The 15090-nt window shown below is 38.3% G+C and overlaps 1 protein-coding gene across 9 annotated transcripts in view; it reads left to right on the forward strand.

Annotated features, from left to right (window-relative positions):
* BTBD3 (BTB domain containing 3) overlaps positions 1-14612 on the forward strand; it is a 33938-nt gene extending 19326 nt beyond the window's left edge. For 2 of the 9 annotated variants that reach the window (XM_069496461.1, XM_069496462.1), the window contains exons 2-6: positions 5198-5433; positions 5754-6027; positions 6513-6603; positions 7164-7282; positions 10590-14612. In XM_069496461.1, coding sequence (XP_069352562.1) covers positions 5885-6027; positions 6513-6603; positions 7164-7282; positions 10590-11622 — 1386 coding nt within the window. In that variant the 5' untranslated portion in view covers positions 5198-5433; positions 5754-5884 and the 3' untranslated portion in view covers positions 11623-14612. Of the gene's footprint in view, positions 1-5197; positions 6028-6512; positions 6604-7163; positions 7283-10589 lie in introns of those variants that run through there. The other 7 variants (XM_069496459.1, XM_069496460.1, XM_069496463.1 and 4 more) reach the window with 6 other exon arrangements.
* Positions 14613-15090: the final 478 nt, after the last annotated feature.

Raw genomic sequence — 15090 nt, forward strand, 5'->3', positions numbered from 1 at the left:
CAATGTTTGACTCCATATTTATTTCTAAATTTAGAAAGCATATAGTGTGTTTTCCAGCAGCTGCTGCTGTCTTTGGGGACTGCCAACATTTTCTTGCCTATCTTTTTACCTCCCAAATCACAAGCATGAATTTGCTCACTATTGAAGGGAAAAATAAGTGAAAACAAAACGTGATTTCATCATAATTTACCAGGTTAAACACTCTCCTCTGTTAGGTTCTAGTAATAATTTTTGGAAGTGTTAATTATTTCTTCAGTCTGTCTTACCTTGTTTAAACCTCAGTTAACCTCACTGCTGTAGCTTTTTAGGTGTCTTGTAGTAAACCACATACAAGTCCAGACAAGGAGTCCAGAGTTAGAGCAAGTTAAACAAGAGTTGCCAGCATTGTTAGTTGTTGACATTGAACTTGGTGTTAACCGTGAATGGCTGGTTTTCTAACTTTGATTTTACCTGGTGAGCCTTTTCTGTTTTTGAGCAGCTTCCTTGAGACTTTTTCTTCCTGTTAGAGTTCCTCTCCATTTCTTTCCAGAAAGTATCCTTTCAGCATTCTTTCCTATAGTGTGCTTCTGCAGGGGTGTGGGGTATATATATTCATGGTTTTCATCTCTGTAAACTTTGTACATGTATTTTGCTTTTAAAGTAGGTTAGAAATAAAAAAATAGAGCATTATGTAAGGATGTGGGGTAATTACTGTAGGTGAAAATTAGAGTGAGTGGAAAAAATAGAGCATGGCAGGCAGGAGATCTGCCTTCTAGTCCAGGCATTGCCCCACTATTTAGCTATGGACTTTTCACAAACCCCTTAAACTTCTGACATCCAGTTGCTTTATCTGTGAAAAAAAGAGTTACATTTAAATGATTTCTAGATTCCCTTTCAATTTCAAACCTCATTCCAGTCTCCAAACTGAATATATAAGGTTGTACTAAGTAAAGGTGGGATTTGCTGGCAAAACTTCCAGTGACGAAAAGGATGATCTCAGGGAGCTTAAATTCTGTTGATAATTTTATTATTATTGGGAATTGAATGAAGTGATTCAACTTTCTAGTGATTATAAAATCAAATGAAACCCAATATTATTACTTAACCTTTTAAGCTTGGGTCCTAATCTTGCTCACCACCATTGTATACTCAACACCTAATACACCCCATGTCAGCATGTTGTATTTTAAAATACTTCATAAAAAATTGATGGGCTTCTTGGCCTATTTACCTCGTTAGGACAGATAACCATGTCTCAAAACAGCTCAAAAATTCAGGTGGTGTAGGAGCAAGTGATAGAATGCTAGTTGGAAAGAAATTTTAGAGGTACAATTTGACACTAGGTAATGTGCTGGTATCCTTTATTATCCTTCAGCCCAGTGGTAATGCTTCTGGGCTACAGACTATAGATGAGGTTTTAACTATTTATATTTAATTAAGGGGGAAAGGAAGCCATAAATTGTATTCAATGTAGTAGATTATAGAAATGAAAAGAGAGAACAAAGTGATACTAAAGTTTTGTATATTTAAATCAGTCTTAGATTTTCATAACATTTTATTGTGTTCTGGGTCATGGATTACTCAGGAGGACTATGGCTTCTCTTTTCAGAAAATAAATGCACACTGCCAATTTCACAGGCCATTTGAGGAGTTTCATGGAACCCTTATCATCTGGTGGTCCCTAGTCCAAATTCTTTTTTTTTTTTTTTTTTTGAGACAGAGTCTCACTTTGTTGCCAGGCTAGAGTGAGTGCCGTGGCATCAGCTCACAGCAACCTCAAACTCCTGAGCTCAAGGGATCCTCCTGTCTCAGCCTCCCGAGTAGTTGGGACTACAGGCATGCACCACGATGCCCGGCTAATTTTTTCTATATATATTTTTAGCTGTCCATATAATTTCTTTCTATTTTTAGTAGAGATGGGGTCTCGCTCTTGCTCAGGCTGGTCTCGAACTCCTGAGCTCAAAGGATCCGCCCACCTCGGCCTCCCAGAGTGCTAGGATTACAGGCGTGAGCCACCGCGCCCGGCCCCAAATTCTTGATAGAAAAGACCCCTGGAATGCCAAACCTTAAATGCCCTTAGAAATAATCTAGACCAGTGTTTCTTAACCTGTGGTCGTGAGATTAATGGAATGGATCAAGACCAACATTAAAAAGAAGAAGAAAGGTATAAAATGGAAAATATCAGTATATCATATAATATGCTAAAAGTAAGTTTTGTTTTGCGAGTCGTTTCTTTGAATTTGTATTGCCTGTATGTGTTTCTGTGTTAGTACTAAGTCAGAATATAAAATGTATTTCTTTCTGTAGATTTAGCGTGAAGTGCTAGAAACTCATCTATTCTAGACGATCCTCTTCGTTTTATGGCTGAGAAAACCAAGGACCTTAAAGGCTAAATGATCTGTTCAGGTCCTCCCTTCCCTCTGTTTTATTGTAAGTGGCCCGATCAGAACTGAACTAGATTGATTTCTAATTTTACCATGGCACAATTTAAATAGACTTGTGAAGTAGATTATTTAAAAATATTAAGTTGTTCATCTGCTTCACACTTGGAATTTTTTAATTCCTTATTCTTCCCACTAAAATCATCTCTGTCATTATCCTTTGAAATTATCTGGCTTAGAGCTTCCTTTCCAGAGAATGGACAAATATCTTAGGCCCTCTCAGTTGGCTATCTGCACACCTGAATCTTAGAATTTTGACATTTAGGGCCTAATTAGAAGACTTTCAGAACAAGATATGAGGGGTCGTTGAGTTTTTAATGTCCAAACCAAATTAAAGTACTTTGATTCAATTTGACAGTTGAATGCAAAACGTGGCACCAGGTGTTGATACTGGATCGTTGGGAAGACACTATAATAGTCCTATATTATCTGTGTGATATTGTCTCAAACTTTAATGCCCTATGACTTGAAGAGCCTTGTTAAAGGCAGTTTCTGATCCAGAGTCTGGCTGAGACTCTAGATTTCTAACAGGCTCCCTGGAGATGCTGCTGCTGCTGGTCTTTGGATTATACTGTTAGTAGCAAAAACCTGCATTAACCTGCCTTATTATTGTGGTAAGAAAAGGTAGCTCTCAGATAGTTTTTCTGTCTTAATTTTAAACATCCATGTTCATCAGTCCCCACATACATTTGAGTGATAATGCCTCTGTTTGCAGCACTGTTCTAGGTGATTCATATTTAGCCCCTACTTTGTTTAACTAGATTTTCAGGATTTTTCTGTAAAAATTTTCTAAATAATTGAAATCTTTAATTTCAGAAAGAGCATTTTCTAAAATACTGCATAATTTTTTTTCTCAAACTATTATATGCACTTTTTCCTTTAACTTAATGGTATAAGAGCCATGTTTTTTGGAGATTTTCTTCGTGATGGGTATTGAGCTATATGCAAAATGAATAAAAATCACAAAGCCTTCCAAGTTCTTATATCTGTGTTTTATGGTTATTTTCCTATTTTGTTTGTCCAGCTGCCAATTAATAGTATGTCTGCCTCAAAGCAGCTGGTTTCCCTTTCTGTTCTAATTGATTACTTTTGACCTGAAAAGCCAGATACTAGATTTGTTAGAGATATGTATGGGATTAATCCCAGTCAGAAGGGCCTGCCTGGTGTGGGGGGTTTCCTAGATGGGAAGTAGTCAGGAAGTTCAGTAACAGTTGAGCAGGAGAGAAATCCTTTAGTTTTAACTGTATTCTGAATAGTTAGCTGAAATAGGTGCTTATTTGTTTCTTCTTCATGCTTTTCTCCACGTGCTTTTTAAACTGGTTTCTAGATCTCTCTCTAGCATTGTGTGTTAAAGGTGGTTTAAAAGTGTGTGTGTATGTGTATGTTAGCCCTGGTGTTAGGAATATGGCAATTGTAATAAATAAGCAGCACTTCAGGGTCCGTCTGAAGTGGAGATGGGTCACCTTGTGCTAAAGACCGTGTTTCTCTTATGTAGCATGTTTTGCAGTGGCTTTGCAAATGGTTTTAAGAATAATAATGATGATAATAAAGAGGATATTCCTTGGTCCAATTTAGTGATTTAGGGTTCTAGGGATTTAAAGACTGATGTCTTGTTTACTGTCTTTAGTAGATTATTAATTATAATAACAATCGTAGCTCCCATTTGCCGAGCCCTTACTGTGTCAGGCGGTCATTATTCAGATGACTGTTGTGCAACAAGGAGGGCTGTGGCCGTGAAGGGTCCATTTGACTGGGAGCTAGCAAATGGCTGCTGCGCTTTGAACAAATGAGTGATCCAGATAGATAGGGGTGAGATTAAATCTCTTCATTAGTCCCTCTTACAAATAAATAGCATGTATGGGACCTACAGCAGGTGCTTTTGGTTTTTTTACTTGCTAAAACTAGAAATTGTTAAAGGATTCACGTCTATTAAAAACCTATAGTAGCTTATATTCTAATTTAAAGCAGAGGGAACCTGTTTGTATTTTAAGTAGGCAGCATCAAAACGTTTATCATTTTGAATTGCCTTATTATTGGTTCTGTGTTAGAAGTTGTGGATTATATTTAAAATAATGACAAAATTAAATGTAACAATAACAGTTAAGTTAGATTTTGAGATCCCGAAGCCTCATCTGACGTATTTTTAGTGAATTACAGCTTTAAACACTGATTATCAAACTTGTCTCATTTGAATCTTATTTGTACATGTAGAGTTTATCTTATTCTTCAGTGCATTTAAGCATGCTGGTATAATCTTAGTCTGATTAACAGTGTTTTGTGACCTGAGACTCCTGTCAAAGACCATTATAGGAGCCAGGAAACACTGGGAGGTAAACTGAACACATGGCCTCAGTGCTCTTCATTTGCACTAGACAATAACTTGCATTTAAAGAGATGAAAAAAAGAAAAGGAAAAGTAATATCCCTTGCCTTTAAGCTGTAATAAATGTGTTTAGTATGGTTTTGCTATTAATAATCTCTGTTAGCTTCTAGACTGGAAGATTTTATTTAAAGTGTTTAAAACCAAATGCTACCAAGAAGAAAGATTTTACTAGAAATATAGAGTAGTTATCTGTCCCTACCTTTTGTTAATTGATCCTGCTTGTTTAACTGGGGAAATACAAATGTACATCTACCGGAGAGAAATCTGTGGGCATAAACCCCTCCCTTCCTGTTTTCAAATATATTTCACATGTTGTTTATCTTATTTAAATATACAGTAGACAAGAGAATGCAACTGCTGTTCCTTTAATATCAGAACTACGCACGTTACAATAGGTGTCACTGTTTTGCTTGGTCCAATCCTGATTGGTGGCTTCAGCTATTGGCTGGAAGCACTGGCTGTCTGACTCCATCTGCAGGGCTGTAATACCTACTCTCCTCCGATCCATTCACCACACAACTTCAGCCGGCTGAGCAGACTCACGCAGCTCCAGCACATCTTGCTAACCTAATTCAGAAAACAAGTGCTACAGCTCTGTGCCTGTCATCTTCGCTCAGTGTAGCATTTTCAGGTGATCTAGGAAATGGTTATTTTTATGAGCAAATAAGAGAAACAGGAATCATGATGGGGATGTATTTAACAGACCCAGTACTGGATAAAACTTAAAGCCAGTTTCTATTCAACATAGTGAAAAGGTCACCTTGCCTGGCTGAGAAAGAAGCAAAATATCAGCTTGCTGGTTTCTGTTAACCTCTTAGCTCGGGCTAGCCTCATTTCCTTGATGTTCAAACCAATTTGGGATATCTAGCTATAAAGAGAGACACACTGTACTCATGGTAGATGACAAGGAAAAGAACATGAAATGTCTCACCTTCTTCTTGATGCTTCCAGAGACGGTAAAGAACAGGTCCAAGAAAAGCTCGAAGAAAGCAAATACCAGCAGCAGCAGCAGCAACAGCAGCAGCAAGTTGCCCCCAGTTTGTTATGAAATAATTACCTTGAAGACTAAAAAGAAGAAGAAGATGGCTGCTGATATATTTCCCCGTAAAAAGCCAGCCAACTCCAGCAGCACCACTGTCCAGCAGTACCACCAGCAGAATCTCAGTAACAACAACCTTATACCGGCCCCAAATTGGCAGGGTCTTTATCCCACCATTAGAGAAAGGTAAGTACCAGGCCAGCATGTTTACTTTAAAAGTTTTCCTGTGTTGAAGTTTCTGCTTTTGCATAACCTGTAATGTATTTTAACACAAATCTGCGTTTCCTCTTTTCCCAGAAGCTTTATTGGTAATGGAAAACTGCCTTGTATCTTTTCCAAAACAGTACAGCTGTTTTCCTCTTAGATAAAAATGTTTTTGCAAGCTGTAACATTTAAGTGACAGGGTTGTGTCTATGGATCATAGAAGATAGAAACCTTTTATTTGTTCTTAGCCTTATGAAAAGTTTGTGTAACTTTTTTTTAACTTTGGTTACTGCCCATGTGTTTGCAATGATTACAAACACAGTTGTTTAGTTAGAACCTTCCTTATTTTGCCTTGAAGTTACTAAACTGTTGCTTAGCTTGCAAATCTTTTGTGGGTTTTGTATGTTGGGGAAGAGAATATTAAAATTGCTGGCTGCTGTGAATTAATGAGTTGCTTCTGTTTATAGAAATGCGGTAATGTTCAATAATGATTTGATGGCAGATGTACATTTTGTGGTCGGGCCACCAGGTGGGACTCAGCGGTTGCCAGGACACAAAGTAAGCAACAGCTGCATGATCAGTTTAGTCTTGAGATTTACAAAGAGGGACCCTCTCCATAAGCCTGGAACTTGGTGTGGGCAGCTTGCTGATGGCAGGCAGTGCATGTTTTACCCGATTCCAGAGAAAGCGTACCCTCTCCAAAGGGCTTTGGCCATGCTTAATTTTTTTCTTTGTTTCCTTCTACCCTGCTTTATATCTCACACAAAACATGCCCTCTTAACTCTCCAGTCATGGGAAGTTGTTGTGACAGCTTAGTAAAGTCATACGTTTACCCTTCTAGAAATCAGTTATATAAGCTTTTATTTTATTTATTTAGTAATGAGGGGACTTGTGCATTAATCTCTTAAAGCCTTGAGATAATTAGCAGCATAGAGACTGTTTTGCATGAACATCTTATGCTTCCATGGCAAGATACCCTGTACCTTGGCTTTTTCAAAGCAGCAGGTTTAGGTACTATACTGTACCTAAACCTGATTACTTACAGTTGTTTTTCTGGATTGATTTGCTGGAAGTGCTTTCAATTTAGTGTGTGAAATAAGATTTCCCTTTCTACACAGTATGTTTTAGCTGTTGGGAGCTCTGTGTTCCATGCGATGTTTTACGGAGAACTTGCTGAGGACAAAGATGAAATCCGTATACCAGATGTCGAACCTGCTGCTTTTCTCGCTATGCTGAAGTAAGCATCATTCATACGTTTGGAAAGAGTTTGTTTATACTGTATTTGTACTCTGCTGGTTTCACAGTTAAATGTAAATTCTGCGTAACAGAAAAGACGACCGATGAAGAAAGAGGGTGCTGCTTACCTTGTAAATGTTTTTGGAGAAAACTACTCTTCATCTCTCAGTGGAGGGCATATGGAATTATGTAGGCATTTATAATCACACCTTGACATAGGATTTGGGGGCAAGTGGCATGTATAGTGATGTGATTTTTTAATGACTTATAATTAAAGAAAAATAACTTTTTGGTATAGGCGTTATCTAATAGAGCATGTTCTCTCTTTAAGAGAAGAAGTCTTCAAAGAAATAGATTATGTTTATGTTTATGTTTTGCTTCACAATTCCAGATACTGTATACCTTATTGAAATGCCACCACTTGAGAGATTTCTGAGTGTTGTAAGAGTTATGGTCTCCTAATAGCAAATAGTAAAACTTAGAATCTATTGAAACAATCTTATCTTTGAGCATACATTATGTATACACATACTTTTATCTAAAATCAGAGACTCTTTCTCAAGGATAGGAAGCATTTGCATTTTATATTTTATATTAGAGGAGAAATTTTTGGAAAATACGAATAGTTTCCTCTGTAGTTTCATATGTATTTATACAGAAAAGCTTTAATTGGTAATACAGAAATATACAACTATATGATATGTTTTTTTTTAAATACTTCTATATCTAGTGGATCTTTTGCAGACTCCAGTGTATTTAACCAGGTAGATGGAATCAGCTTCTTTACCATGTACTGGTATTAAACAACATGATAGTCTACCATGTGATTAAAAATCCAGTTATTATTCTAAATAATATTTGTGTGATTTTTCTTATACTTTATTCTAGCACACCACAGTATATCAGTTCAAGGTTATCTGCTACTGTAGGGATTTTGGTTCACTGGAATAAATAAAACTTTTGTTGAAAAATATTTAGTGAGTCAACAAGCGGGACAATAGTCCCATAAATGGTTAAAATGTTGCTATACAATGCTTGCTTCCTACTGAAAAATAAATATTCTAGTTAGTTCTATAACTTAAAAGTATTTAATTCTTTATTCATATTACAGTTTTGAAATCTAATTGCTGCTGACTGGGACTTTAACAGCAGGAGATAGGGAAATTAAAGGCAAGTGAGCATGTGAAGTACCAAAACACAAACTAATCCACCACTTTTCACCTTTGTAATCTTTTAGGGATATATGTACAGAAATCAATTTTACCTACAAGGATCCCCACCCCTTGAAGTGAGCTTTGTATTTTGGGCAGTGTTTTCTGTTGCTGTGGAGACTGGGAGCACTAGTTCAGCATTTCGGCTTCACTGCAGTCATGTAGCGTGTGTGTGTTCCAGATCTATACATAATTAGGAAACATGACCAAGAGTGGCAAAGAATTACATCTAACCTAAGTCATTTGAAAAGTATCTTTTCTCACAGATGTGTTGCCTAGACTCTATATTGATACAGCTTTTCAAAATTATACATGCACACCATGGAAAGTGGTGAGAATCAGAAATGAGTCACGTGCTGTTTGCTCTAGTGCCACACTTGGGATAGTGATGGCCAGGTGTCCTCACTGCTAAAGCATGCGTGAGAAGCCAGTTTCCTGGGGTTGTCGGAAAAAAAAGGGGACAACTGTTCACTTGACGGTTCCAGGGTAAGAGCTGCAAAGTGCTCACTGTGCTCCAGGCTGCTCCCTACGGGTCCCTGGCCCTCCGTCAGTGTCACCGAGCTGCAGTGCATCGTCAGGTGGCTTTGCCAGTGGTAGCAGGCTTAGCCTATCAGAGAAGAACTTGCTGGGAGCAAAAAGGCAACTTCCATTTGTGATTGTGGTCATTTTTCTCATTGCCATCCTTATGTTTTTGTACTTCCTTACAGAAGCTATTGCTGATTTCTTAAGTTATATGTGTTTCACCAAGGTGAAATTTAATAACTGAACCAATACTTCAGGTAACATAGCTGTGCACCTTAGGTAGAAACATTTAAGTCAAGTGTTATCAGCATGTCGGTATGTATTTTTCACCAATCTGTAGTTCCCACTGACTCTCTCTTATGTCCCCTTAGCAATGTAAGAGAAGCAGATGATTTTTACCTTTATGTACCACTTGGTACATTTCTTGGTACTGCCACTGTCTCCCCAGCACCAGGAAATGTTTCATCTCCTGAAATAGGGACAATTCGTAGGAGCACAGAAATAATGCATATTTAAGGTTTCTTACTTTGTCTTTTAATTAAATATATCTGGAAATAATATATTTTTTGATGCTCAAGGTGAAAGGAATATGTGGGGTAGAAGGAAGAGTTTAGAGCTTAAGGAAAAACAGATACAAAAGTCTCTTGGGGCCGGGCGCGGTGGCTCACGCCTGTAATCCTAGCACTCTGGGAGGCCGAGGTGGGCGGATCCTTTGAGCTCAGGAGTTCGAGACCAGCCTGAGCAAGAGCGAGACCCCGTCTCTACTAAAAATAGAAAGAAATTATATGGACAGCTAAAATATATATATAGAAAATTAGCCGGGCATGGTGGTGCATGCCTGTAGTCCCAGCTACTCGGGAGGCTGAGACAGGAGGATCGCTTGAGCCCAGGAGTTTGAGGTTGCTGTGAGCTAGGCTGACGCCACGGCACTCACTCTAGCCTGGGCAACAGAGTGAGACTCTGTCCCCCCCCCCCCCAAAAAAAAAAAAGTCTCTTGGATTCTAACTGGATGAAAGCATTGACATATTTGATAATCCATTGAACTTAGAACTACTTGAAGAATATTTCATTTAATTTCAGGTTTTATTTTGTGTTTAAGAAACGTCCAAAAGCATCAGGATGCAATCATTGTTATTGTTGCCATTATAGTATTAAAGGCATTTGTTTTTATCTGAATGTACAGAAAGTTTCACAGTATCTTTGATTAAATGTAAGACAGTATATGTAGTAGAATTTTGCTGTTTTTTGCATAATATTGACTATCTCTCATATGCAATTCTTTTTCAAACAGTGTTAATACTTTGTTTTTAAGCAGGTGCTGAATGTACCTTATAAAATAGAGGCCAGAATGGTAACATGAAGTTAATGTCTTTAATTATACAGACTTACTACTGAGTTGAAATATTAATAGTTTATGAATCTATTTCAGATGTTTCTTTAATCTCTAAACATGTTTGTAATAACTGTCACATAAGATAATATTCTTGGAACAAACTTGAAAATGGTTGCATCTTTTCTTGCTGGGCACTCTAATTTTGTGAAAATTCCATTTACATGCTATGTGCTTTTTTCCAGATATATCTATTGTGATGAAATTGACTTGGCTGCAGACACAGTGCTGGCCACACTTTATGCTGCCAAAAAGTACATTGTCCCTCACCTTGCCAGAGCCTGTGTTAATTTCCTGGAGACCAGCCTGAGCGCCAAGAACGCCTGTGTGCTCCTTTCCCAGAGCTGCCTGTTCGAGGAGCCAGACCTGACCCAGCGTTGCTGGGAGGTAATTGATGCTCAGGCTGAGTTAGCTCTCAAGTCTGAGGGATTCTGCGATATCGACTTCCAGACACTAGAAAGTATCCTCCGTAGGGAAACTCTGAATGCCAAAGAAATTGTGGTTTTTGAGGCAGCTCTCAACTGGGCTGAAGTAGAATGCCAGCGACAAGATCTAGCACTGAGCATTGAAAATAAACGCAAGGTCCTAGGAAAGGCACTTTACTTGATCCGCATACCCACAATGGCCCTCGATGATTTTGCAAATGGTGCTGCACAGTCCGGAGTATTAACTCTCAATGAGACCAATGACATCTTCCTTTGGTATACTGCAGCCAAAAAGCCCGAGCTACAGTTTGTGAGTAAAGCCCGAAAGGGCCTTGTCCCTCAGCGCTGTCACCGTTTCCAGTCATGTGCCTATCGGAGCAACCAGTGGCGCTATCGGGGTCGCTGTGACAGCATCCAGTTTGCAGTTGATAAAAGAGTGTTTATCGCTGGCTTTGGGCTGTATGGTTCCAGCTGTGGCTCTGCAGAATACAGTGCCAAGATTGAACTCAAGCGGCAGGGCGTTGTCCTGGGGCAGAACTTGAGCAAGTACTTCTCAGATGGCTCCAGCAACACCTTCCCAGTGTGGTTTGAATACCCGGTGCAGATTGAGCCAGACACCTTCTACACAGCCAGTGTGATACTGGATGGCAATGAACTCAGCTACTTTGGACAAGAAGGCATGACGGAAGTTCAATGTGGCAAAGTGACAGTCCAGTTTCAGTGCTCCTCAGATAGCACCAATGGCACTGGGGTACAAGGAGGGCAGATTCCTGAACTTATATTCTATGCTTGAAAACTCACTTCCCCAAGCAGTGTGAGCTCTGAGGTGTACATCTGGTCCCTACTTGCTTGATGCTTAGCTCATCTGCAGATATGTGATCAGCGCAGGTAATTTGTAATGAATGAAGCGGTAGGCAGTTTCTAATTTCTTTCAGCCTTTTAATTATGTACAGGCAAAAATGCAGCATTCCGCTTTTAACTATATGCTTAAAAGAGCTAAGTTCTTATTAAGGCTTTGTGATTTTTTAGAGTTGTGTCTATATACCTGGGGAGATTTTGTGCTCTCCAAGTGTTCCGCTGACCTCTCAGTTTTGTCCCTCCGAAGGTAATTTTGGATCAGCCTGAATTTCCTTTATTTGATAAATAGAAACAAATAGTCTAAAATAATAAGAGTTATTTTTGAACAGAACCCCTCTACCCCCCAAAAAGCAGATAAACCTCAGTGTATAATTTTGAAAGAAGTTTTGCTTTGTAATAAGTAATGTAGAAAGTAGACATTAGTCATGTTTCACTCTTATTTTATTCCTTTTAAATTTGTCTTCTGGGATTTTTTTTTCAATCCTAAATTCATAAGATTGTTACATGTTAAATGCTTCAAAGTATCAATGTAAAATAGGAAAATAAGGAATTAGGCATTTGTTTAGGCCATGACTTCTGCTACAAACATATTTATATTCTTTAGTTTAGAAGACAAAATATTGCAATACGGACACTTCTTTTGGAAGTAATAACTAAATTATAAAATTTTATTGTCAATTGAAAAAAGTTGCAGTCCTACTAATTTAAACTAAAACAGTTTAAACAGGAAACCTAAAAAAGTCCCCTACTACAATAGCTCAATTGATTTCACATTAGAATACACAGTTTGAAAAAGCCAAACTTTTTTCTCTCTACTTAGCCTTTGATCCTCACTGTTTGCTTGTTTTTGTAAGTCATGCTGTATAGAATTCTATTCCTTTATTCCCCCTTAAAAGGACCAAACAATTCTTTATATGAATGGAGTAACAATTAGTTTTGTAGCACTACATGTTAATGTGATAAGATATTTTGTTCTTTTTTTTTTTTTTTTTGGTCTGAAATATATTTTACCTGATCTACTTTGACCATATACTCTTTTCTTTGTGAATTATAATTCTGTCCTGTTCCTGGACTGCTAGAATCCGGCCTCTGGCTATCGTAAAGTGCCAATATATGCCTGCAGGGTTTTCAAAAAATGGTCTGGAGCGACACATTTGGTTATACCTAATATTCACTGCATCGGCATCACATCCAGCTTTCTTACTTGTCCACAGATAACGTAAACAAAGGAGGGAAAAGCTCATTAAGAAGTTCTCCTTCACTGATGGCTTATGTTGGTTTAGTGCCCGTGACCCTGGCAATGTCCAATGTGTTCACTTCCAGCTGAAGTATCCATGTGTTTCTGGGCAGCTTTTCTGCTCAACGTGATCCTGAGATGGCTTCCCCCGCCACCCAGAGTGTGGTCCCTGGCCGCCTCCTTCTCCTGCTCTGCAAGCCTGACACTGGCTTATGTGGAGCCAGGGGTTAGTCCTGGGGTGTGTGTGTGTGCGCCACCGTGCGCATGCAAGTGTGTTTGCCAACTCAGGAATTGTCTCCTCCCTGCCTGGCTAGTGAGAGGTGGGACAGTAATGGTCCTCCTGCTGGCCCCAGCAAGGCCCAGCGAGTGACTGCCCTTATGTATTCACTGTGTTTCTGGGCCACTTCCCCTGTAGATGTGGGCTTGCTGCCTTCAGCCAGCTTCCCTGAGGGAGGAAAACACTGGATTAGGGGAAATGTTTTAATCGCTTTTGCCGTTACCTACGTCTGTTAGCATAGATGATCAAAAGCTGTTACTGGTGATTACAGATGAGATGAGTACTCCCAGAACAACTTTCCAAAATTGTCTAATGATTACTTCTTATTAAGGAGATTATAGGTAGTAGTTTTGGCAAAGCTGAAATCGCTGAAATAAAAATCGCTGAAATAATTGGACATTTTCAATTAAAAAAATAACTTCTACAAAGGCTTCTGTTTTTAAATTATGGTTAAACATTTCAGTAACTCATAGCTACCATGCAAATTGGTAGACCTGATTAGAAGGCACTCCTTTTTAAGCCAGAGGGGAAGAAACTTTATTTAGCGCTAATGTCCTATCAGATTTGTTGAGGTGGGTGTGAGAGCCTTAGAGGGAAGATTGTTCCTTCACTAACACTCACTGTCAGTGCTCCTGTTAGCTAACTTCCTCCATGTGACTAGGGAACTGCTGGTGAAAGCCACATGAGATCCTGTACACTGGGTATAGAAGCACTGAATTTTATGTTAATTACTATTACTTAAAAAAAAAGACACATACACCATCTGATTGGCTGGTGCCTACAACTGAGGGTAAAATTCGAAAATTGTATTTAGAATAAGAAATTTTACATATAAAACCCTATTCTCCCTTCTGCATTTTTAGCAAAGTGGAATGAAGATTAATGTGCTTGCTTTATTTTCTTTTGTAATTTTGAATTCTGTAGCTTTTAAAGCTAGAAACCATTGTTCTAACAAGGCAGGCAGTTCTAATGTATAAACACAACTTTATTAAACAGAATATGCTATAGATGCTTTTCCCAATGTACCTGGCAGTCTTTGTCATGTCATTGTTCCTACTGGGGATAAAGGGGAACTAGGCTAGCAGTTATAATGTAACATTCTTTAAGCATATCTTAAAATAGTATTTAAGTAAATGGTCTAATTTCTACATAATTGCACTGAACTGTCATTTTTGTTTTTTACGGTGTTTAAATAAGCTCAGCTAATTCGAGACACTGTGGCCACTTGTGCGTCAGTGTGCTTGGATTTAGTAGCTTACAGCATTATTTATGAAGGAAAAATATATAAATATGAAGTACCTCATGTTGAATGTTATTGTACTGTATTTTTAATGTAACAGTGCAGATCTTGTTAGACACCTGAATGTGTATAATCATGTTAAATGCAAATAAAATAAACCTAGTTCATAGATTTGTTTTCCTTAACATCTTTGTGTCTCCCTTGAAATAGTAACAAATTTAATCTGGCACTCTTGGTGCCACTACATTTTGCAGAGATGGTTTCACAGGAGCATTTGTTTACTAAGTATCCAGATATCTTTGATCCCTGAAGAAGTAAAATCTTGAGGCAAAAACATAAGAGAACAATGAATATGTTAATCAATTGCATTGTTCAAAGCCTGAGTCTTAAGTTATTGAGAGGGAGTGAATGGAGGCATTTGTATTCCCGTTGTGGAATTTGTGGTTGGCTGCCATTATGAAACTATAGTTGCTCAGATGTCTGCATCTCCCTTTTCTATGGGGTGTCGATACTGAATGACATCTGACTTTTGATGTGACCAGTGCTGCTCCTTCTTGTGTTGTAGTACCCTAAGTCTAGGAATAAAAAAGTAAATGCCATCTGAGAATTTTGAATGCAGATTTTATGTGCTCAACTAGTTTTTAAGTAT

Source organism: Eulemur rufifrons, chromosome 20, assembly GCF_041146395.1.
Source record: "Eulemur rufifrons isolate Redbay chromosome 20, OSU_ERuf_1, whole genome shotgun sequence".
In the NCBI taxonomy this organism is placed as follows: domain Eukaryota; kingdom Metazoa; phylum Chordata; class Mammalia; order Primates; family Lemuridae; genus Eulemur; species Eulemur rufifrons.